General features: G+C 38.8%; 1 protein-coding gene across 1 annotated transcript; it reads left to right on the top strand.

Moving 5' to 3' along the window:
• The first annotated feature begins 7,424 nt into the window (after positions 1-7,424).
• Positions 7,425-23,617, top strand: nxpe4.L (neurexophilin and PC-esterase domain family member 4 L homeolog). The gene is made up of 5 exons (XM_018225735.2): positions 7,425-7,571; positions 15,156-15,847; positions 17,538-17,599; positions 19,448-19,663; positions 22,074-23,617. The coding sequence occupies exons 1-5, from the start codon at positions 7,491-7,493 to the stop codon at positions 22,364-22,366; spliced, it is 1,344 nt and encodes a 447-aa protein (XP_018081224.1). The 5' UTR covers positions 7,425-7,490; the 3' UTR covers positions 22,367-23,617.
• The last annotated feature ends 622 nt before the right edge of the window (positions 23,618-24,239 follow it).

The following is a 24,239-nucleotide window of genomic DNA, read 5'->3' as shown; positions in this document are numbered from 1 at the left end:
CCAGATTGTAGGGGGTCCAGCAGGTTATTGTCAGAGAGGAATGAGGTTAGTCGGTTGTAGACTAGGCGCTCAAGTAGTTTAGAGATGAAAGGTAGCAGAGAGATAGGTCAGAGGTTGTCAAGATTGGAGGGATCAAGAGAGGGTTTTTTCAGAATGGGGGTGACAAGAACATGAAGTCTTACAAAGGTTAAGGGGAAATAATCTTTATGCGAAACTAGAGAAATGTACTTTTGGGGTTTCTTCTGTTCAGTTTTTGGGGTTTAACATTTCCAGCAAGGGTCTAGAAATGGATCCAGGCAAGGTGAGAGCAGTCCTGGATTGGACCCAACCCCTTTCGTTACATGCAACCCAAAGATTATCGGCAGTTTATCAAAAAAATTTCCCTCATTGTGGCCCCCATCACTAATCTGACTAAAAAAGGCGCTGACCCCAGCATGTGGCCTCCCGAGGCCGTTCAAGCGTTTGATTTCCTAAAAAAGGAATTCAGTTCAGCCCCCATTCTCAGACACCCCGATACTGCACTACCTTTTATTGTGGAGGTTGACGCCTCTGAGGTGGGAGCGGGGGCAGTCCTTTCTCAAAGGCACCCGACTACCAACAAGTTACAACCCTGTGCTTTCTTCTCCAGGAAGTTTTCACCCGCAGAGGTGAATTATGATATAGGTAACAGGGAATTGTTGGCAGTCAAATGGGCCTTTGAGGAATGGCGGCACCTCCTGGAGGGTGCTAAACATCTGGTGACGGTCTATACTGACCACAAAAATCTACTATATATAGAGTCTGCTAAACGCCTTAATCCGAGGCAGGCTAGGTGGGCTCTATTTTTCACAAGGTTTAATTTTTCTTTGACCTTCAGGCCTGGGACTAAAAACACCAAGGCGGATGCACTCTCTAGGAGTTTCGAATCCATTTCTTCTGACTCTAGTGAGTGTACTCCCATTATTCCCAGGGAAATGATCATAGCAACCCTTGAATCTGACCTTTCTTCTTTATTGCTCCCTCTTCAAACATCTGCTCCTTTAGATACCCCTTCGGGGAGATGGTTTGTACAACAGGAGTTAAGGGAGCAAGTATTGAGAGTGGTTCATGATTCTAAAATGGCAGGGCATCCTGGCATTTCTAAGACGGTGTCCCTGTTATCCCATTATGTTTGGTGGCCATCTTTTAAACAGGATGAAAAAGCCTTTGTTAATTCCTGCCCAGTCTGCCAAAGATCAAAGTCTTCTCGAAGTTCTTCCAAGGGTCTGTTAATCCCCTTACCCATTCCAGGAAAACCTTGGTCCCATTTGTCAATGGACTTCATTGTTGATTTACCCCCTTCTCAGGGGAAAACGGTGATTTGGGTGGTGGTGGATAGGTTTAGCAAGATGAGCCATTTTGTTCCCCTTCCACACCTCCCTTCTGCTAAGACTTTGGCTGACCTATTTGTTACCCACATGTTTAAGTTTCATGGTTTTCTTGAAAATATTGTTTCTGACAGGGGGGTTCAATTTGTTTCTAAGTTTTGGCGCGCCTTCTGTTCTGTGGTTGGGATTGAGATATCATTTTCCTCTACTTATCACCCCAAAACAAACGGTCAAACTGAGAGGGTAAACCAGCCCCTAGAACAGTACCTCAGGTGTTATGTGTCTGATAACCAATCCACGTGGGCGGAACTGTTACCCTGGGCAGAGTTTGCATATAATAATGCTACCCATTCTTCCTCTGGGGAGTCTCCTTTCTTTATTGTAAATGGGTTGCATCCCAAAGCTTTTTCTTTTTCCAGGTCTGGTTCCCCTGTACCCTCTGCCAATTCTTCTGTCGAATTCTCTAAGGTTTGGTCTCAAGTGCATGAATCTCTGGCAGCAGCTACTTCTGCTCAAAAGAAAGCTGCTGACAGATCACGTAGAGAGGCACCCCAGTATAAAGTGGGGGATCGGGTCTGGTTGTCTACAAAGAATATCAAGTTAAAGGTGCCCTCTCTCAAACTAGGACCCAGGTTTATTGGTCCATATCCCATTTCCGAAATAAATCATTAACCCATCTTCAGTTCGCCTTCAATTACCTGACAATTTTAAGATTTCATGTATCTCTCCTAAAACCTGCCTCTGATATTCGTTCTTTGTCTGTTCCTCCCCCAGTGTTGGTTGAAGGTCAGCCTGAGTTTGAGATCCAAGAGTTCCTTGATTCCCGCCTCGTACGAGGTAAGCTACAATATCTTATTAAGTGGAAGGGCTATGGCCCTGAGGAAAACTCTTGGGTCTCAGTAGATGACATCAAGGCTGACAAACTCAGGAAGAGGTTCCATCTAAAATTTCCTGGAAAGCCTGGGGGTCCAGTGGCCCCCCCTGGTAGATATTGCAGATATTTATCCAAGTATATACTTAAAGGTTGCAGTAATGAATCCACCCCCGATACTATTGGGCATCCCGGGGGTTTATACAAGTTCTTATGTATCTTAGGTAGGAGGTAAAATACTGGCACCATTGGATGATCTGTAATTAAAAAGCATTCGTGGGATCATGTTCCAACTTGGTGTAATGTAATATATCATTCAATTGCCTCATAGCCTCCTCCATATAATCTGATTTATTCATCACAACAATGGCACCCCCTTTGTCAGCCTTCTTTATAATCACATATGTATTGCTCTTTAAGTCCTGGAGTGCCCTATTTTCTTCTTTCGATAGGTTGTATAATTTTTTCAACAGGCATTTCCAATTAAGTGTTTCAGTGTCCTGTAAAACCATCTGTGTAAATACATTTAGATTTTCACTAGTGATTTACGGATAAAATGAAGTATTCCTTTTCTTTACAACAGGTAAATTAAGCTCTATTCCTTTTGCATCCTTAAAATGCATTTTCAACCTGATTGTCCTTATAAAGCGCATAAAGTCAATTTTAAATCGTACAAAGTCACCTTTAGCCGATGGATTTTATGGATCCTTTTTATTGTATTGTATTTTTTTTGTTTTTATTTTATTGTTTATTTTATTCCTATTTTAATTAACTTGATGATGTCAATTTTGTAATTAAGGAAGGTGGGGCTTGTGATGTACCTCCCTTTAAAAATCTGTGTTTGCACAGTTTGTAAGTAGCACTGGATGAAGGGGCATGTCCCCAAAACGTTTGCTGTGATCTCACAAATAAAAGAAGCTTTTTCAAAAACTTTTGCAGAAGCAGTATGTGGAGTGTGCCTATGTTCTATTTTTCCATGGAAATTATCTTGCCAGAGACTCCTTGAGGTAAAAGACAAAGTTTATTTGACAACAGCTACAGGGCATATCTACCATAAGGCACTTGAGGGCCTGTGCCTACGGCAGCAGGGTCCAGAGGGAGGTACAGCAGGGAGCTTTTTTATCTTTTCTTCTTCTTTTTTTTTTTGAGTGTGGACTGCCCCCTGGACTGGCCAACTGAGGGGGTGAGGGTGGAGGGGAGGCAGAGGGAGGTAAAGCAAGGAGCATTTTTTAACTTTTGTTTTCTTTTTCTTCTTTTTTTGAGTGTGGACGGGCCCCTGGATTGATTGTTAGTGTGCTCACTTGTTTGTTTACTTATGTGCTCTGTGTATACTCAGCTACCAACAGCCAATTGCATTTAAGAGTAAAAGGCACCAGTATTGCTGCTCACACAGCCAGGACTCGGCTGACAGGCCAGAAGGCAGGATGGATGGGTGCTGCAGACTCTGTGCCATACTGTTATGTGTTCTGGGATATTTATACATGAAATTGCCTCTGTGCTATCCTGCTATGTGTACTGGGATATTTATACATGAAAATGCCTCTGTGCTATCCTGCTATGAGTTCTGGGGTATTTATACATGAAATTGCCACTGTGTTCATATATATATTTATATATTGCCTGAGGGTATATCAGAAACATGGAGAGTGGTTTATTGGAGTCATGTCTCCCAAAGTGGGAAGCAGTGCACCTCATTCTTTCCTTTTCAACGTCAATACTGAAAATCGGATTATCTGATTGTAGGTTCATAGCAAAAATAATGTCAAACTTGAGGGGAAGGGAGAGGTAGGGGGGTGTCATCAATCAAGAGTGCCTAGGGCAGCACAAACTGTAAATATAGGCCTAATGAGCTACATGGATTCTGAACTCACCAAGAGTCAGAATACTGGGCAAAAGGAATCACAAGGTGTTCATAGACTTTTCATGGTCACAGCACACAAGGCAAGCTTGTAAGAAACTGCTCCCAGAATGATTCATTGTAGTTCTGAACTCAAAAACATGGTTAAACTGAACCATGGAGTTCTTGAGACAGCACTAAGGGGGGTACAAAGCTATGGGTGAAATCTGCCTGTACAGAATCAGCCAGCAAGTAGCTTTTTTCTTGGCCCTGACTTCAGCATTGTAAGTGCCTTCAGACCTTGACAGATAGTCATACTATAGTACATATGTACTGCAACAATTATGTGATTTTAGCTGGGTAGATGGGTATGGGTGAAGGGCTTTTGAAGTCGCCTCACTATATTCTTACATCCTGCCTGAAATGGGACTTGTAGAGGCTCAATATGTAGCAGCTATCCTGAACATTTTTGTTGAAAGCTATTCAATTTTTATTAGAGTTATTCAGTATTTATTAGCACACAATTATTTTGTTTTTAATGTAAGACAGTAATGGAGGCAAAATTTCCCCCTCCTTTGCCAACCTATAAATGCATTGGTGGGAGGATGCCTACATCTCTTTAGATATGAGTGGCATCTAAAACTCTACCTACACTTTATAGATGACATACTATGTATATGGCTGGGTGGTAAGGAGGAACTTGAATCTTTTTGTATATTGAGTATAGTAAGTGTTGAGTACAGGGATTAATAGTATCCTCAGAGGAGTGCATACGCAAGTACATACTATAACCAAGCATGTTTTCTGATGTAATTGAGAAGAAAAAAATCACATTTCTTAGGAGTGCCAGGGAGTGCCAGGGAAGTACAAGTGCGGTAGCCATAGGTGTGTTAAATATTGACATATGACAGTATGTAGAGAATTTATACAGTTTGTGAAATATGTTGACGTTCTAAAAATACATGTTAATAATAATAATAATTTAAATCTGTAACTGTAACAAGTTTTCAGATTAAAGACTGCATCAATTTAAATACAATCACAGTCTTCAAAGGAAATAACGTATCTGAGGCTGTTTATGGAGTACTGCACTTTTTTTTACAATAAAATCACCCCATGGTACACACTAAATGTATTTTAAATATAATAAACTGTCAAATAGGCATGTTTTCCCAACTATAAGGCATGTAGAGACATAGTAAGCAGTGGCAGAACTACTGGGGGAGCAGGGGGTGCGATTGTACCAGGGCCCACATACCCTGGGGGTCCACCGGCGATTCACGTGCCCGCGTAGCCACCAAGAAGATCACTTCTGAAGGGGGTGGGGGGGCCCAGGGTACGACACTGCTTAGTTATGTTACTGATAGAAAGAATAATTAAGTAGGAATAATACCGTATATACTCGAGTATAAGCCGAGTTTTTCAGCATCCAAAATGTGCTGAAAAAGTCTACCCTGGCTTATACTCGAGTCAGTGGGCAGTAGCTGAGATTGCAGTCACTTTTAATCACTCCTAAACCAACAGTTCGCTTGGGGAGAGACTGCAATATCACACAGCGCCCTCTGTTGGTTATATGAAAGAATAACAGTGCGCCCTCTGTTGGTTATATGAAAGAATAACAGTGACTGCAATATCACACAGCACCCTCTGTTGGTTATATGAAAGAATAATAGTGCGCCATCTGTTGGTTATATGAAAGAATAACAGTGACTGCAATATCACACAGCACCCTCTGTTGGTTATATGAAAGATTAACAGTGACTGCAATATCACACAACGCCATCTGTTGGTTATATGAAAGAATAACAGTGACTGCAATGTCACACAGCGCCATCTGTTGGTTATATGAAAGATTAACAGTGACTGCAATATCACACAGTGCCCTCTGTTGGTTATATGAAAGAATAACAGTGACTGCAATATCACACAGCACCCTCTGTTGGTTATATGAAAGAATAACAGTGACTGCAATATCACACAGCGCCCTCTGTTGGTTATATGAAGGATTAACAGTGATGGCAATATCACACAGCACCCTCTGCATATGGTAGTGGGACAGTGGGACAATCCACACAGTAATCCGTTTGGCAATTCTTTGTCACCATCAACTTTGCAAAGAAGTCCGGTTGATTGCTGGGGGGGTCGCTTTGGCGGAATGTGCGCTGCTGGGAGACAGGGCTGTAGTTCTGTCTAGGCTTATACTCGAGTCAATAAGTTTTCCTAGTTTTCGTAGGTAAAATTAGGTACCTTGGCTTATACTCGGGTCGGCTTATACTCGAGTATATACGGTAAGAACAAATCTTGGAAATTTTGTGATTGAAACTTTGGTTCCTGCATTTTATGTGTACTAAAGATATTTTAACTCAGATAACCACATACCTTTGCAAAGTACACATTCTGAGGAATTAAAAATAGGTAAATATATTGTCCTATTTCAAACAATCAAGAAAACTTCTTTCCAGGGCCACTCTGCACATAATTGTGAGTGACTAGCGATTCCCTGCTGCACATACTGGTGGGTTGTCCACAATCCCCCAGCACACTTACTTGTGGGTCCCCCACCACACATACTCATGGGCCACTTGCATCCCCCGCTTCGGAAACTTGAGGGTCGTCTGCGATCCCCATGCTGTTGATACTACTGAGGTAGTTACACCAATGCTGTGTTGCATGTAAAACCACTTGCAAAAATGCACTCTTCAAACTTCCATATAGTTGCACTCGACCTGCATAGTTCCATAGCACCCCGTATCAATTGCTCAGTTGTGCCAAAAGTATAAAACACATATTTCTTGTATGCCAAACACAGTAAATTGTGTAAGATTTGCAACACAGCAAAGTGCAGTTGCATTCATTTTGCCAAATCGAGCACAGTTCCACAGGGCATAGCGCAATTGCATCTGATTCAGTGAGGCTGGAGTGTCTGGGAGAAACGTTGTGAAACAAATGGTCGTAAGTTTGATACTTGTTTAGTAACCAATATCAACCAATCAGTAGGGAGCATATACTAGTCACATATTTAGCAAACATCTCACATCACTTATGAGTTCTTTCATAGTGCTGTAAAATTTCCAGATACAGCAGCCACACATAGTTTGTTTGTTCTGATCATTATATCCTCAGGATTCTCTGCTACATTGTTACAAGCTAATTTCTCATGTTTATATTGCACAAACTGCAAATATGTATGACAATAGTAATAAGGGATGATGGCAACATGCTGAAGAGTTTTTCATTGTATAGCAACTTTATATTCTTTACACCCTAGTGTATGAAGGTTTTTAATAACATAAGTTTAACACTTAAGAATTATAAAACAAACACATGTGTAGATATGTAAGGTTATAGTTACCACATGTGTAGATATGTAAGGTTATAGTTACCATATATAAATTGTCAAATAGACTAAAATTATTCCTTTTTTTATAGGCCTGCAATGAAGCATCAACGTATTCTAGTTTTATTTTTGCTTTCCATGGCCGTGATTAGTTTTTTGGTACATCGCAGGATTGTTAAGGTAAAGGAACTTTTTTTACATTAATTTGTTTACCTTGATTTAGTAATGGCAAATCCCGACTCCTTAGTTACATATCATATAATTAAGGTTTCTGGGACAGGTAATCATAAGGTCCACTATGGTGTCTTTATTTTTTCATTGTATTTTCTTAATTGGAAATTAAAATAGGGGTACTGCATGTAAATATCTTTCTATAGTGAGTTGGTGTTGAAAATCTAATGAATGTATTGGAACTATTGAGTCACATGAATTTTTTAATTCTTCAAATATTTATATGAAATACATCCCAAGAATATCCTGTAAATTAAATCCTTATTATGGTGCAGTAATCAGTTATAATCAGTGTCTTGTAATTCACTGAAATGTGTTTATTATAATAAGGAAAGTACCACTTATAGTAAAATATGTGGATATTAGAGGTCACTTCGGAATTCCATGAAAATTCCATAAAAGCACTCAGACTTTGGCCTCATGCCTTTATATGACATTGAACGTCCTCTGTTACTTATAATCAGTGTCAGACTGGGACACCAGGGGGCCCACCAAAAAACTTTAGACCAGGGGCCACCAAAAGTTTTTAGACCAGGGGCCCAAACTCAGTACTATTTTCTTCCTCTCCTCACTCAACCTCTATTCTTCTAGTCTCTTTTCTTTACATACTATAATCTATTATTCCATCTATTTAGCCTCTTTGTTCTCAAATGCTGCCAAAAGTTTAGCAGCATGAGGGCCCACTGACACCTGGGCCCACCGGGAGTTTTCCTGGTATCCCGGTGGGCCAGTCCGACACTGCTTATAATATCCTTATGTTTTACTATAGGGGGGTATATTATTCACGATATAAACACAGTTTTATTACTTGAGCTACTTTAAGCTGGAATCAAAGCCTAATACAGGCATAGGATCTATTATTCATCTCCATCTCCATACTTTATGTCTGCTAAAAACATTTAAACATTACTTAAAATCAATAGGATTGTTTTGCTTCCAATAAGGATTTATGTAGTTTAGTTGCCATAGTTGTCTATAAGATATATATATATATATATATATATATATATATATATATATATATAATTATATATATATATATATATATATATATATATATATATATATATATAATCCATGGAGAAGCCGGCACTCTCGTCACAGTGTGCAAATATGCCTGGGTGCAGTGTCCAAATTAAGTACATTTAACTCACAAAAAGGTCCGCACTCTCAGGACTTACTTGAGAATAAAAAATGTTTTATTAAAAGACTAACGTTTCGGCCTCTCCGAGGCCTTTCTCAAAGTGATATACATATATATATAATTTTACACACAAACATACACACACATACAGTATATCCATTTCCTGTAAAACAAAAAATGCCCCAAAATGATATTATCAGTGCCACCCAGGGCCACCATCAGGGGGGCACAGGGGGTACTCCTGTACCGGGCCCAGGCCTTAAGAGGGCCCACCTTGACAGTGCCAAAGCCGTGCTGCCTCTTCCTAAGTCCCGAACCGCCAAACAGCCTGATTCCAGAAGTGGAGAAAAGACCCAAAGCCACGAAAATAGCCGAAGTTAAATTCCTGAAGTTCATTTCTACTGAATACTGATGTGTGTTTTTTTAACCCCTGGCCACCAATATTATTTTAATACTCTATAGGCCCCTGCCACCATTTTTTTTTAAACTTGTAGGGGGCCCTGACCACCAATGTTTTTGTAAAAAATTTTTGGGGGGGGCCCTTGCACAATTCTTTATTTTAATTTATAGGGGGCCCTGACCACCAATGTTTTTTTAAAAAACTTTATGGGGGCACTCGCACCAATAGTTTTTTTTTAACTTATAGGGGAGCCCTGACCACCGATGATTTTTTTTAACTTGTAGGAAGGCCCTGACCACCAATGTCCAGTGGACTTTTTACTGTGGCGTGGGTGGGATCTGGGGTGAGTAAGGATCAGGGGGCCCAGAAAATTTTACTGTACGGGGCCCTGTGATTTCTGATCTGGTGCCACCATCCAGTTAATCTGCTTGAAATTCGATGTCCTCCCATCCAGGTGTGAATGTTAAGTGTCCATTATATAAAAAATATATTCAAAGTGTTACATTTCCTTATTTTCATATCATGTGTCAATTTTGTTTCTACACAAAAGTTTCCCCAATAAAGCTTTCACTTGTAAAGATAAAACATGATTTTGCTATACAATGTCGCTATACTGAAAGTAGTACTGAAAGAAATTACTCATTTTCACTGCACATTTTTAAGTAAAAAAACAAGTAAGCACCAACTGCCATTTAAACCCTTTGGGGCTACTCAATTCAACTCATGGATCCAAAATGCTTCTCTTTTTAAATGGGTGGTTCACCTTTAAATTAGCTTTTAGTATGTTATAGAATGGCTAATTCTAAGCAAATGTTCAATTGATTTTTATTTTGTATAGTTATGGAATTATTTGCCTTTTTCTTCTGACTCTTTTCCCCTGACGTGCGCCGATGAGCGTGTGCGCTCCTGCGCAGGCGTGCACGTACACTACGTTTAAGGAGGATGAAATTAACGCAGGAAGGAAGGCCCTGCCTCAAGGCCCTTACCGCGTGCATGTGAAAATGCCGGCACGCGCCACAAACTGTTGGGGGCTGGGTCAGGGATGGGGGCTGGGTCGGTGGGGGCCGATGAGGGCTGGGGCCCATTGGTTTTTTTCCCGGTTTCCCGCCAACCCAGTCTGACACTGCATATAAATATATATGTGTGTGTGTGTGTAAAATTCACTTTTTCCCTTAAAAAAGTCCCAAGGGGGGCCAAAATAGTGGATACATATACACAAATAAATATTTCATCTGAACTGTAATCGATTGGAGTGCTGGTACAACATTTTGGCCCTTATTGGGACTTTTATCAAGTACTTAGTAAACCAAATTTCAAGAGAAAAAGTAGTAAGCTCTGCTGTATGCTGGCAAATGAACAGAGTTTGTTAGGTAAAATGGGAGGCCTAGAATTAATTGCATGCTCTAAAAAATATGATATAATTGGTATCACTGAGACCTGGTGGGATGAAACATGTGACTGGACTGTGAATTTAAATGGTTACACCCTTTTTAGGGGGGACAGAGGGATAAAAAATGGTGGAGGAGTGTGTTTGTATGTAAAGCCTGAATTAAAGCCATGCACTAAAGAAATAACCATTGCTGGCACTGGTGAGATTGTGGAATCCCTCTGGGAAGAGATTTTGACTGGTCAAAAGGTTAAAAAGAAAATTATCATTGGTGTATGCTATAAACCACCTTGTAAAAGTGACAAGTATGAAGCCCAGCTACTTTTACAAATAGAAGCGGCTTCGCAACTAGGTCAAGTTGTTGCTATGGGTGACTTCAATTATCCAGACATTGACTGGGGTAATTGGGCTGCCAAGACAGAAAAAGCTAGTACGTTTGTAAATATGCTGAATGACAACTTTTTATTCCAGCTCGTTCAAGAACCTACAAGGAATAACTCTCTTTTTGATCTTGTGATAACTAATAATACTGAGCTCATCTCTAGCATTTGTGTGGGTGAGCATTTAGGGAATAGTGATCATAACATGGTCTCCTTTGAGATTCTGTTGCAGAGGCAATTCTATAAGGGAGTAACTAAAACACATTTTAGGCACCATGAGGGGATTATTTGACTTTTTATAATATGTAATAAACTTGTACTTTCTAACTTATAAGCATGCTTTGGAAAAATTCTTTAAGCTATATGGTTATATCTCTGTTTGGTCACTAGAGGATTCCTGCATTCTATGACAATGTTCACTAGGCTCTAGATCCAAGCTAATTAGATACATTAAACATATCAAGTGGGAAATGCTTTTCACAGGGTTAAACACAGAACAAAAATGCTTTAAAATGCTGCATAATAAATATACATTCCTGTATATTCCCCTTGTAAGCATGAACATCAAAACCTTTTTGGTTCAATAGAAGTGTTGGTGTTGAGGTGGGTAAGAAAATACATGCTTTTATGGCTGGGTTAGCTGGACAGCCGAATCATTTATAATGTAGAAGGAGGCCAATAAATCATGCAAAAAAAAAACACAAGCAAAAATCGATATGGAAAAGGTTTTTGCAGCAAGCAGTAAATAGTAAAAAAATTAAGCAGGAAGGGGTTGGACCCTTAATATCAGAGGGGATCAGCTGGTTGATGAGAACAAAAAAAAGATGAGATTCTGAAATCATAATTTTAATCTGTCTGCAAAAAAGAGGAACCAGTTAATGAAGTTTTCCTTCTTAATAGTCCCAAATTTAAAAGAAATCCAAGCCAACCAGGCGCCCTAGGCAACCTGGCCGGCCAGCCCGCTACACACTGTGCACACAGTGCTTAGCTCTGTGATTGCCAAATCTCTTTACTTAATTTTTCAGGATTCATTGAGGTCTGGCATGGTGCCGTGAGACTGGGGAATTGCTAATGTGGTGCCGCTATTCAAAAAGGGATCCTGTTGTCAGCTTTAAAACTATAGGCCAGTTAGTCTGACGTCAGTGGTAGGAAAGCTTTTTTAAGGGTTAATAAAGGTTAAGATACTGGACTTCATAGCAAATCATAATACTATGAGTTTGTGCCAGCATAGTTTTGTGTGTAATAGATCTTGCCAGACTAACTTCATTTCTTTTTATGAGAAGGGGAGCAGGGACCTCGATTCTGGATGGCAGTGGATGTGATTTACTTAGACTTTGCTAAAGCATTTTATACAGTGCCACACAGAAGGTTACTGGTTAAATTAAGGAATGTTGGCCTGGAACATAGTATTTTACCTGGATAGAGAACTGGCTTAAAGACTATGTTACAAACTGTATAGTGAGAAGCCTGTGTACTGCCCATGTACTGCCCGGAACCACTTCTAAGTGAACAAGAAAGCCCTGCTTTTCCCCGTATTCACCGACGCCCTTTTGGGGCCCCAGACTTTCTGTTGCAGAAAAAGGCAGGGATCTTAAACACAAGTGAAGTATACCAAAAACAGTGGCAATGACGGACCCAGCAGAGTACAATGGCTGGCGGCAAGAATAGTCGTTATGCAGGCAACAGTTCAAAAGGCTGGCAACAAGAATAGTAGATTTCAGGCAGGCAAGGTTCAAAAGGCAAGCGGCAAAATTCGTAGTCAAACAACAGGTAAGGGTCAAAAACCAAAATGGAAATGCAAAATAATGCTTAGCTGGTTCAGGGGAGCTAAAGACAAGCTTGAGCAAAGATTACGGTCTGAGATGCGCCTTTTAAATTCAAATTTGCCAAAAGGGTGAAGTCAGCACATTGCATTGCGCATGCGTCCTCTGGCGTCAGCGCACGTTCAGACGCCCAGCAGATGACCTAATGCTATCACGCGTCCGGACGCCAGCGCTGGATAAACTTCGGGAGCTGGAACGCCGGTCTCCCGGAGCGCCTTACAGACTGGTTGTAAATGGAACATATTACCAGACCCCAGAATCAGAAAAGAAAATTGGTCCAAAACATAATATTTGTACTGGCTGAAGGATAGATTACAAATAGTTGTGGTAATCTGAACATTTTCTAATTGGACCAGTGTTGTTAGTGGAGTACCAGAAGTGTCAGGCTTGGCCCTTTACTTTTTAATGTGTTTATTAATGACATTATAGGGGACCTAAACCTAAAAAAATAATTAGTGTTAACTTATCCAGAGCAATCCTTTGAGCAATTTTGTAATTTACATTCATTATCTATTTTAAGTGATTTCTGAACTATTAGCATAGTTTTTGTTTTATGCTGCTAAGCAGGCTTTAACTCAACAGCTTATTAATGGCCAAAAGTGCCAGTGACACAAAGGGGCAGATTTACTAGGGTTCGAGTGAATTTTAGAAGTACAAAAAGTTCAAATTTCAAAATAATTTTTTGAATACTTTGACCATCGAATAGGATACTACGACTTCAAATTGACTTCAACTTTGATTTGAAGTAAAAATCGTTCGACTATTCAACCATTCGATAATCGAAGTACTGTCTCTTTAAAAAAACTTTGACTTCAATACTTCGCCAACTTAAACCTGCCGAAGTGCTATGTTAGCCTATGGGGACCTTCCAGAGCAATTTTCAAATTATTTTATATTCAAAGGAAAATCGTATCGATCGTACTATAAAATCATTCGAATCGTACGATTCGAAGTACGATCGTACTACGATCGGAATACGATCGTACGATGAATAAAATCCTCCGACTTTGAATTTTAATGTCGGAGGATTCTATTTGATGTATGTTCCACTTCGAAATTCGACCCATGATAAATCTGCCCCAAACTTTATATGCACTTCCTGGATTCAGTTAACCCATGGGTTGCCGACATTCAGTTGCGCTTCAGTCCTGCTATTAGCATGATAATAAATTGTGCAAAACTATGCAGGATGTTGTTGCTTTGCAGATAGACTAGGCTAAAGTGGAGAACTAAAGTGGAAACCAGTTATTTGTTGATAAATGCAGGGTTATGCACTTTGGTAGAAGTAAAATAAATGGTGTACACTAAATGGTAGCACGTTGGAGGTTTTCTTAACTGAGAAGCATTTGTGGATTTTTATGGATATCAAACTGTACAATGCTGGTGGGAACTACAGCAAATAAAGTACTATCTTGCATAAAAAAGGGTTGAAAACATATTTTGCCTCTTTACAGATCCCAGACAAGGCATCACCTTGAGTATCTTTTTCCCATAAAAAAGATTAAAGGCTTGAGTAGCTGAGTCTCAAATCTTTGGTTTTGGGCAGGACTTCTCGGGTCTGAGTCTGGGGCATTCCTGTTTTTTTTGTTGTTTTATTGATATAGAAAGTGGACAGGAAAGGATCATTTCAGCTAGTATGAAACTAATTTTCTACCTTGCAAAGACCAAACATAGAGTAACTACTCTACACAACAGTTTGTCTATATAAACTATTGTAGAGTTTCTGAAGCAAACACACCAACTGTACCAGGGCAGCATGACAGTACATTATATTTTCATTACTTTAAAACAATTACATGTTTTGGTGTTACCGCTACTCTAAAACAATAGGTAAAATATATGTTCAAAATAAGCCAAATAACTTTGTTCTAAACAGCCAATGTTCACCATTCCTCTTTCCTTGTCCTTTAATTAATGTATACGTTCAACTACTTACAATTACATTTTTATGGAATTGTCATTTGTGCAAAAAATTCATTTTCCAAAAGTATACTCAAAGTTTTGTCTGATATTGTATACATGTATAGGTGTTAAATGTGTTTCAGTGGGTATGGGGTTTATTGTGTGTGGAACTTTGTTCAGCCACTCTTTATCAATGACATCTAGTCACTGTTCAAGCTTATATCCCTATAAAAAGCAAAAACTTAACGAAAATTAAATGGCCCTCCACCCCACAATGAAAAAAAATATAGTGAAAATTAAAGGAAAGAATGCAAACTCCATGACTTACTCCATGATTGTGCGTACAAGTTCCTTAAAACTCAAAATATTTAGTATGATTTATGTACAATATTTCATAATCTACACCCACATCTAGTAGTTCAAATGACATGCACTGTTTTTCAAAGGGTAAGGCCAACCAATTTATCTAACCAAGCTTTCGTTAATCTGATTATTAGATTCCCACATTTATATATTTGAAGTCAAATTGCGAGGAGGTGACAAAAGAAGAAACAGAACTTCAAAAAGAAGTGAAAACAATCTTCAATGAAGTAGACAGTTCAATTCCGAAGATCAGCTTCACTCACTTTAATAACACAACCAGTGCTTGGAACAGCAAAGCCAACATTATAAATCCTAAAGATAAGTACTGTGTTGGCGATTCTTTAACTGTCCAAGTTGACATGTTTGATCATTTGGGCAAAAGGAAGACGTATGGAGGAGACTTCATGACGGCAAGAATATACTCTCCTGATATTAAAGCCAGTGCATCGGGGAGAGTAGAGGATCTAAGGAATGGGAGCTATCACATACATTATACTCTTTTCTGGCAGGGTACAGTACAATTTTCAATCCTTATGGTCCATCCCAGTGAACTTACATCAGCTTTATGGCAGGGAAGAAATAAAGGCTATGGATATGTAGCCCACACAGGATATTTTGTATACAAAGGCAATGAGGCCAAAGTAAAGTGTGGATATGATCTAAATAAAACACAAGAATTATGTGAATATTCTAATCCCAAAGAAGAGGAATACTTTTATTGTGAAAAACCTGGGAATATTCCATGTGGGTCAATGATAAAAATCATGAGTGTTTTTGTAGACACTCACTCCTATCTAAGTGAAGCTGAAAAACATCTTTTAATCAGGTAAGTCATATTTCCAACTCAAAAATAACTTTTTTATTTTTATATATCATGAGAAGGCATGTGTGTGACATTTTAAATAATAATAATAGGGTTATGCACATACATGGGAATAATTGTCATAGCCATCTATCCCACAAAAAAATATAGAATACTGTAAGTATCTATTGGATTTCTAACTATTTAAGGGCTGGGGCTAGGGATGTAGCGAACTGTTCGCGTCCGCCGCAAGTTCGCGAACGTCGCGCGACGTTCGCCAATAGGCGTTCGCGTCAAAATCGTTCGACCATTCGATCGCTAAAATCGAACGATTTCCGTTCGAATCGAACGATCGAAGCCATTGGATTGAATGAAATCATTCGATCGAATGGCTTCGATCGTTCGATTCGAACGAAAATCGTTCGATCGAACGATTAAAATCCTTCGATCGTTCGAATCGAACGATTTTCGGATGTTCGAAGTTCGCGAACTGTTCGCGAACTGTTCGAATTTTTTGCCGCATTTTTTGCCGGTGTTCGCGAACGGCGTTCGCGAACACATACTCGGCAGTTCGCTACATCCCTAGCTGGGGCCCTGTTTTACATTGTAGTTTGCATGTATTTCTGAAGGTATAAATACTGTATAAATCAGCAAAGTATCAACCCATACTATGTTAAGCTAGAGTAGTAGTCCCAGATGGGTCTGATTAAGTTAAAAAGGATAAAAATACATTAAATGATTTCTATACTATATTTGTATTTAGAACTTAAACAGGCACACATGTAGATGTTATCTGCTGTATCATGATTGCTCATTACTACTGCATATCGTCTGTCTAGCTGACAGCCACTGGATGTTAAACTAGGAAATATGTAAATTTTCTAAAAAAAAAAAAAAAAAAATACAGGTAGAATATTTTATATTTATAATTTCACTGGTTTATACTCACTAGCTCAGTGCATCAGTTCATTGATTTATTAGTTTGTTTTTTTTACCTAACAGTGCAAAGGCCCTGTTTCCCCATCGCATGATATTCTGTCTCTTAGCATCTACATAAAATATATATAAAATTCTAATTCTGATCTGGGTTTATGCCAGCTGTATGTTCTATAACACTGTATAAAAACAAGGTTTTATTGTGACTCGTTCTTCTTGTTTCAAGCAATGGTCTACAGAATAAAGTTGATTTAGTTTTGCCCTCTCCTAAGCAAGAGGAGTTGTCATGGTATATAATAATACCTTTATTTAAGATTGTATTCTGATCATCCTGGGGGAGATTTAGGTGCAATGACTAAACTGTTTTTAAAAAGTGAGCCTCACAGTGCTCTCAGTAGACAGGTGATCATTACTATTCTAGCCATAATGTCTTCTAAATAAGACTCTTGCAGAACCATCTTGCTAGAGGGATTCACCAAAACTTTCTTGTGATAAGTTGCAAAAATGAACACAATTTTGCATCCATGAAATTGCAGAATAGTTTTGCCCCATGATACCTAGTTCTTTGCATCCACACTTTTGCACCTTCCACTCCTAAACTACAGTGGCAACTATTATAAATAAGCGGCAAAATGCAATGTCATAGGTAAAAGGGTGCTCTATACTCAACACCTATCTTTAAGCGCCCAAGCAGTCATTAGTACTCTGTGCCTGTATGAAATTTCTTTTGCACCAAATGAATACTTAATTTAAAGTTGTGTTTTCTCTCTTTTTCAAGATCTAATATTCGTGTTGAAATACCGAAAAATTTTAAAACAATTTCTGTTACTCTCTGTAGTGGTAAGTATGATGCTCCTGATAAGACTAGGTTAAATAAAACAATTTGTTGTGTTTCTTCCAAAAAAGAACAAATTCTCAGAAAAATAACAGTGCTTACTGAAACTGTACAATATATCATAGCATAACAAGTACATTAAAAACTGTGGACAATAGCATCCATAAATGCATAAAGGATGAGATGCATTTGAGCCAACATTTTGTGGTGGTCTGTGTGCTGCCTCAGATCACCTGACCAGAAATAATACAACTCTAACTGCAACAGGAAGAAGTGTGGAAGCAAAAGACAGAACTCTGTCTGTTTATTGGCTCATGTGACCTAACAAGTATAGTTTGTTTGAGTGCTAAGTGAATCGTACAATCCCAGGGGGCAACCCTTAGTTTTTTTAAATGGCAATTTTCTATTTATGATTACCAAATGGCCCATACTACTAAAAAAGTTCTAAAGTATATTGTTATAAAAATGGTTTATTTACAAGAAGCAGGGTTTTACATATGAGCTGTATTATGCAATATATCTTCATAGAGACTTACATTGTTTTGGGAGTATAGTTTTCCTTCAAGGGCTCCTGATAAGCCACCTGAGGCTCTTCAGGGTTAAAGGTCAATGTTTACTCTTAGCTCCCTTTTCCTTCTTACTGTGATTGGAGCTGGAAGTATTAAGCCAGTTTTACAGCACTTTGGCCACACTGAATGTCTGATTACAGACATTTAACCTCTGGTAAGTACAGTATACAATAGGAAATTCGAATACAGCTGTCAATATTTTTAAACAATATAAATGGTACAACTGAATAATGAAATGTATGAAGTCAGTAACATAACTAGGTGGGGACGGGCCCTGGTGTGGGCCTTGCAGCCAGGCCCCCACACGTCGATTTTCTTTGCAGCTGCAGCCGACTGTAGCCGGCTTCAGCAGGGCTCGATCTGCCGGGGGGCCCTGTGTGGGGTGCGGACCCTGGTCCAATTGCACCCCATGCTCCCCTTGTAGTTACCCCACTGTATGAAGTAAAAGTAATAATTAAATTGTAGTTTCACTTTCAATTCGCAGAGGTTATATGTAAAGAAATTTTGACTTTGGGTATTCCGGATAAGGGATCTTTCCAAAATTTGGGTCCTTATACCTTGTCACCTAAAATATAAATGAAACAATAATAAAACCCAATTGGGTAAGAATTAAATATATCTTACTTGGGATCAAGTACAAGGTACTGTTCTGTTATTACAAAGAAAAAGGAAATCATTTTTACAAATTTGTTACTTGATTATAATGGAGTCTGTTGGAGATGGCCTTTCAGTAATGTGGAACTTTCTAGATAACATGTTTTCGTATAATGAATTTAATACCTGTACTTAAAAGTGTAATATAGACTACTATATACCATAGACTTTTAGTTATAGCCACTGCATGTTCACTATTATGATCACAATCTAGCTAATTACAATCCTTTTGATAAAAAGGAAATCAATTTTTAAAATGTGGAATATTTGGATAAAATGGAGACATGCAGAGCTTTCTGGATAACGGGTTTCTGGATAACAGATCCCATACCTGTAATATTAACTGGCATAATAACTCATGGTATACAATTACAAGTTACATTACAAGTCATATTTCCATTTGAGACTTTCTTTCTGTAATAATGATTGGTCCACCTACTTTGAAGTGTAAGGGGGTACAGTGGAAGTGGATTTATTCTACATTGTATTTAACATTCCATAGTGCCCAATTGGTTGCCTTTCATTCGCACCATGAGGTGTCTAGAGTCAACTGTAACTACAGTACATGTTTTGCCAAATGTTATCAATGCAGCAGCTTATACCAAATAGCATTTTATGTTATTTTGTTAGGAAATATAACTGAAGAAAAGAAGAAATGCCCAGGATTTAACTATACTTTCCCCAGTGGCTATTTCTACCAGAATATATGGAACCACCGGTATTGCAGTATAACAAGATATCGCAACATGAACGATATCAATGAATGTTTAAAAGGAAAAATAGTGTACATGACAGGAGATTCCACAATGCTTCAGTGGATGACTTACATCAATAAACATGTCAATAGTAAGTTTAGAAACATGTCATATTTAAATTTGTCAGTAGTAATTTGAGAAACAAATTACATTCGGTTATACTCTTGTAACTAGACAATTAATGAATTAAGTACTATTAAGTACAATTAGGTACCATTCAGCCACAATATTCATGAATAACCAATTTTCTTCAGTTTGCAGGAATATCATTGTAGAGTCATACTTCATAAAGGTGAACTAAATCCTCCTTGCTTTAGTTTTACTCTAGCACCATTACACTGGCCCCAGACAGCCTACTGAACTGCATTACTTACAACTGCCACAAATGGTACATGCTCCTATAAGGACTAGAGAAGTACAGAGTTGCACAGTAGTGTTGGCAGCGACCATCTTGGGCCACGTCACTTTTGCTACCTGCTTGGATCTCTGTGATTGGAATGCAGGTGAATGCACAATGGAATGTGATCTGTGGCCCAGGTCCAGTGTGCATTAGAAACATTTAAAAAAAGGCTTTAGTTCCCCCTTCAAGGCATTACGTTTCATACCCCCACATACCTTCCAAAACTCCACCAATAATTGGTTTCTGTTTTAAACTAAAGCAGTGATTAGCTTGGGAAATCTGCCAGATACTGTACTCTCAGATACCCCCATTACATTCCACCAGCCTCATTTTAATGGTTATGTATGCATGCAACCCCAATCTTTTGTTTTATCTGTGACATGGTGTGTTCAGGGCCACTCTTGTCATGAGGCAAGGAGGGCACCAGGTTACCAGAGAAGGGAAAAAGCAGCCTTTTAAAATAGAAATGTAAAATTGCTCTTTTTCTGCACTTGTGATTCAGCCTCCCCACAACCTTTTCTGTCAGGAAAGAGATAAGCATAAAGGGTTCAGCTGGGGGCTGTTGGCTCAAATGCAGGAGCCTCTACAGTGCCCATGAATATGTTCCAGTCCATTCATATGACTAGAGAATACTGGAGTTAAAATCAAACAGATCAGCACAGTGGATCAGCAGTACATAAGTAATAGTTTACTACATCCAGGTAAGTATACAATGAATTACAAAAGCAAGTCTTGCTGTCTATATTTTTATACACCCTGCATGCAGCTGAAATGATCATTAATCAGATATCCATATTTTATATTTTATAGCGTATTCAAGAGATCTACCTGTTAAATGGTGACAGAAGTATAGTAAGAGAACAATGCAAGTTTATGATGGCTTAGCCAACCACCATACATAACAATATTGTAATAAGATCTACCATGATATAGTTACATAGTTACATAGTTAAATCCGGTTGAAAAAAGACAAAGTCCATCAAGTTCAACCCCTCCAAATGAAAACCCAGCATCCATACACACACCCCTCCCTACTTTCACATAAATTCTCTATACCCATATCTATACTAACTATAGAGTTTAGTATCACAATAGCCTTTGATATTATGTCTAAAAAATCAATCATCCAAGCCACTCAAAGGCATTAACTAAATCAGCCATCACAACATCACCCGGCAGTGCATTCCACAACCTCACTGTCCTGACTGTGAAGAACCCCCTACGTTGCTTCAAATGAAAGTTCTTTTCTTCTAGTCTAAAGGGGTGGCCTCTGGTACGGTGATCCTCTTTATGGGTAAAAAGGTCCCCTGCTATTTGTCTATAATGTCATCTAATGTACTTGTAAAGTGTAATCATGTCCCCTCGCAAGCACCTTTGTTCCAGAGAAAACAACCGCAACCTTGACAGTCTACCCTCATAATTTAAGTCTTCCATCCCTCTAACCAATTTAGTTGCACGTCTCTGCACTCTCTCCAGATCATTTATATCCCTTTTCAGGACTAGAGTCCAAAACTGCACTGCATACTCCAGATGAGGCCTTACCAGGGACCTATAAAGAGGCATAATTATGTTTTCATTCCTTGAGTTAAGGCCCTTTTTTATGCAAGACAGAACTTTATATTATTTAGTAGCCATTGAATGACACTGCCCAGAATGAGACAAAACCCTTAGATCCTTCTCATTTAAGGAAGCCCCCAACACACTGCCTTTTAATGTATAACTAAATTAATTAAGATTATATCCACCCTTTAGACGTTGACACTATCAACCCTGAGTAGCATTGAACTTAGTATTTTAAAGGATGCACCGAAATATATTCTTCATATAGTTTTTATTCCCTTTCCTGTGACGTGCAAATTTGACTCTGCATGATCTGTCACTATGACAATTTTAATTTTAGTTCTGTTTTAACATTGCATATAATTTTAACAACACAAAAATCACTTGCAATTAATTTAGATTAAACTGTTTTAATTCAATCTTTTAAAATATCTTATTTATATTTTAAGGAGAACCTCACTGAGAGTAATACATTTTATTGCTAACTTTACTCATTTACTCATCTTAATTTACTCATGACCACTATATTTTACTCTTTTAGGTCTTAAGATGTTTAACCTTTATAATGAACACTGGCCAATGACACGTTTGTTTGTGGACCTGGAGAGAAATATAAAAATAGAATGGAGAAAACACACAAAGCCTTTCATGATGCTTGTTTTTCATACCTTTAAGGAGGAGTATACGATTCCTGATCAAATTGATCACATTAGTGGTAACCAACATACAGTCTACATATTTACTCTGGGAATGCACTTCCGTTTATTTCCTCTAGAACGTTATATCCGAAGGGTCATTAATATAAGGCGAGCCATTGAACAGCTACTTTTATGAAGTCCTGAAACCAAAGTTGTTGTTAAGATGGAGAATACCAGCGAAATCGATAAAAGGATAGAAATGATGAATGATTTCCATGGCATTGTGCAATATTCAATCCTAAAAAATGTTTTGCAAGGCCTTAATATTTTCGTGGTGGATGCTTGGGACATGACTGTTGCTTTTGCAAGTGAAAATACCCATCCTTCACAAGAAGTTATAGCCAGCGAAGTAGATTGGTTATTAAGCTATATGTGCCAGTAGAATTTGGTATTTGCTTAATAAAATGTTCATACAGTATATAGGCAAATCATGATGAACAACTAAAGTACAAAACAATATAAATGACACAGATGTTTTTCATCAAGGCTTACCATTGTAAAGGTAAACTACAAGGGTTGATTACTTGGTTAATATCATTAATTACTCTGTCTCACTTAAAATTGTTATAAGAGGGTTGTCTTTCAACACTAAAGAACATAAAGTTTACTACTAATGTTACCAAGGGTTTGGACTGAATGGGATACACTGTTGAGTACTTAGAGAGATTAGTTACATTTTAGCCAGATCTCACTTTCTGGGTTTCTTAAATTTCCTTTTATCTGGTATGGTGCCAACATACTGGAGAGAAGCTGATGTAATTCCAACTATAAAAAGGAGTATGTCCTTAAGCTGTTAGTTATGGAATATCTGTTATGGGCAAGCTATATAAGGGATCAAAGTCAAAATTCTGGCATAATAAGTAGTAAGCCTGATCGAGCAATTTTGGAAAAAAGCAAAAAAATGTATGATTTGGATTTTTGCTCGATATTATCAAGTTTTTCCCCGATCCAATTAAATTGTTTTTTTTTTAATATTAGATAAGGTCAAATCGTGAATTCTAGTTTTGTCTGACTTTTTTTAAATGTAAATTAATGTTGTAATCAATGTAAATGATAAATAAGGCCCCCCATATCTTTTTAGAAAGTGAGAAAATACAAAGTCCCCAAATGTAACAAATTTAGTACAAATTGAATCCAGGTACTGTTCTGATTGCCCTTCAGAGGATTTTTACTTTCTCTGGATGAGCTAGCAATTAGACAGGTTTCTTGATGATTGACAAACTTTTTTATCAATCTCTATAATGCTATGATTCAAGGGATGAAAACATCACCTTAAGTATGCAGTGGCACCTTTTTGATCAACTTTCATTAAGAAGGACATAAAGGAGCTGGGAATAGTGCAGTAATATGTAACAATGTAAATAAAACAATTAAACTATATGAAAAAGGCTCAAAGTTTGGATTGTTTTTCTCCCCACAGCAGCCTCTCTCCCCCCACAGAAGTCTCTCTCCCCCCACATCAGCCTCTCTTCCCCCAAGCATTTCTCTCCCCAAGCAGTCTCTCCCCCCAAAGCAGCCTCTCTCCCACCCTGCAGCCTCTTTCTCCCCCACAGCAGCCTCTCTCTCCCCCCACAGCAGTCCCCCCCCCCCTCACAGCAGACTCCCTCTCACCCCAGTCTCTCTCCAAACAGCCTCTCTCCCTCCACAGCAGCCTCTCTTTCTCCCCCCACAACAGTCTCTCTCCCCCCACAGCAGTCTCTCTCCTCCCACAGCAGCCTCTCTTCCCCCCTAGCATTTCTCTCAACCAGCAGTCTCCCCCCCACAGCATTTCTTTCTTTCTCAGCAGTCTCTCTCCTCCCACAGCAGTCTCTCTCCCCACAGCATTTCTCTCTCACCCAGTCTCTCTCCCCCAGCATTTCTCTCACCCCACAGCAGTCTCTCTCCCCACATCAGTCTCTCTCCCCACAGCAGTCTGTACCCCCACAGCAGTCTCTCACCCCACAGCAGTCTCACCCCCACAGCAGTCTCACCCCCCACAGCAGTTTCTCTCTCCCCCACAGCAGCCTCTC

This window comes from Xenopus laevis, chromosome 7L, assembly GCF_017654675.1.
Source record: "Xenopus laevis strain J_2021 chromosome 7L, Xenopus_laevis_v10.1, whole genome shotgun sequence".
NCBI classification, from domain to species: Eukaryota; Metazoa; Chordata; class Amphibia; order Anura; family Pipidae; genus Xenopus; species Xenopus laevis.
This window is presented reverse-complemented; position numbering and strand designations above follow the sequence as displayed.

What these genes read in the sequence shown, in the direction of transcription:
- nxpe4.L (XM_018225735.2), top strand. Translation starts at nt 7,491, where the DNA reads ATGAAGCATCAACGTATTCTAGTTTTATTTTTGCTTTCCATGGCCGTG. An exon ending in GAAAAACATCTTTTAATCAG is followed by an intron (nt 15,848 to 17,537) that starts GTAAGTCATATT and finishes CTCTTTTTCAAG; the next exon opens with ATCTAATATTCGTGTTGAAA. An exon ending in TTCTGTTACTCTCTGTAGTG is followed by an intron (nt 17,600 to 19,447) that starts GTAAGTATGATG and finishes TTATTTTGTTAG; the next exon opens with GAAATATAACTGAAGAAAAG.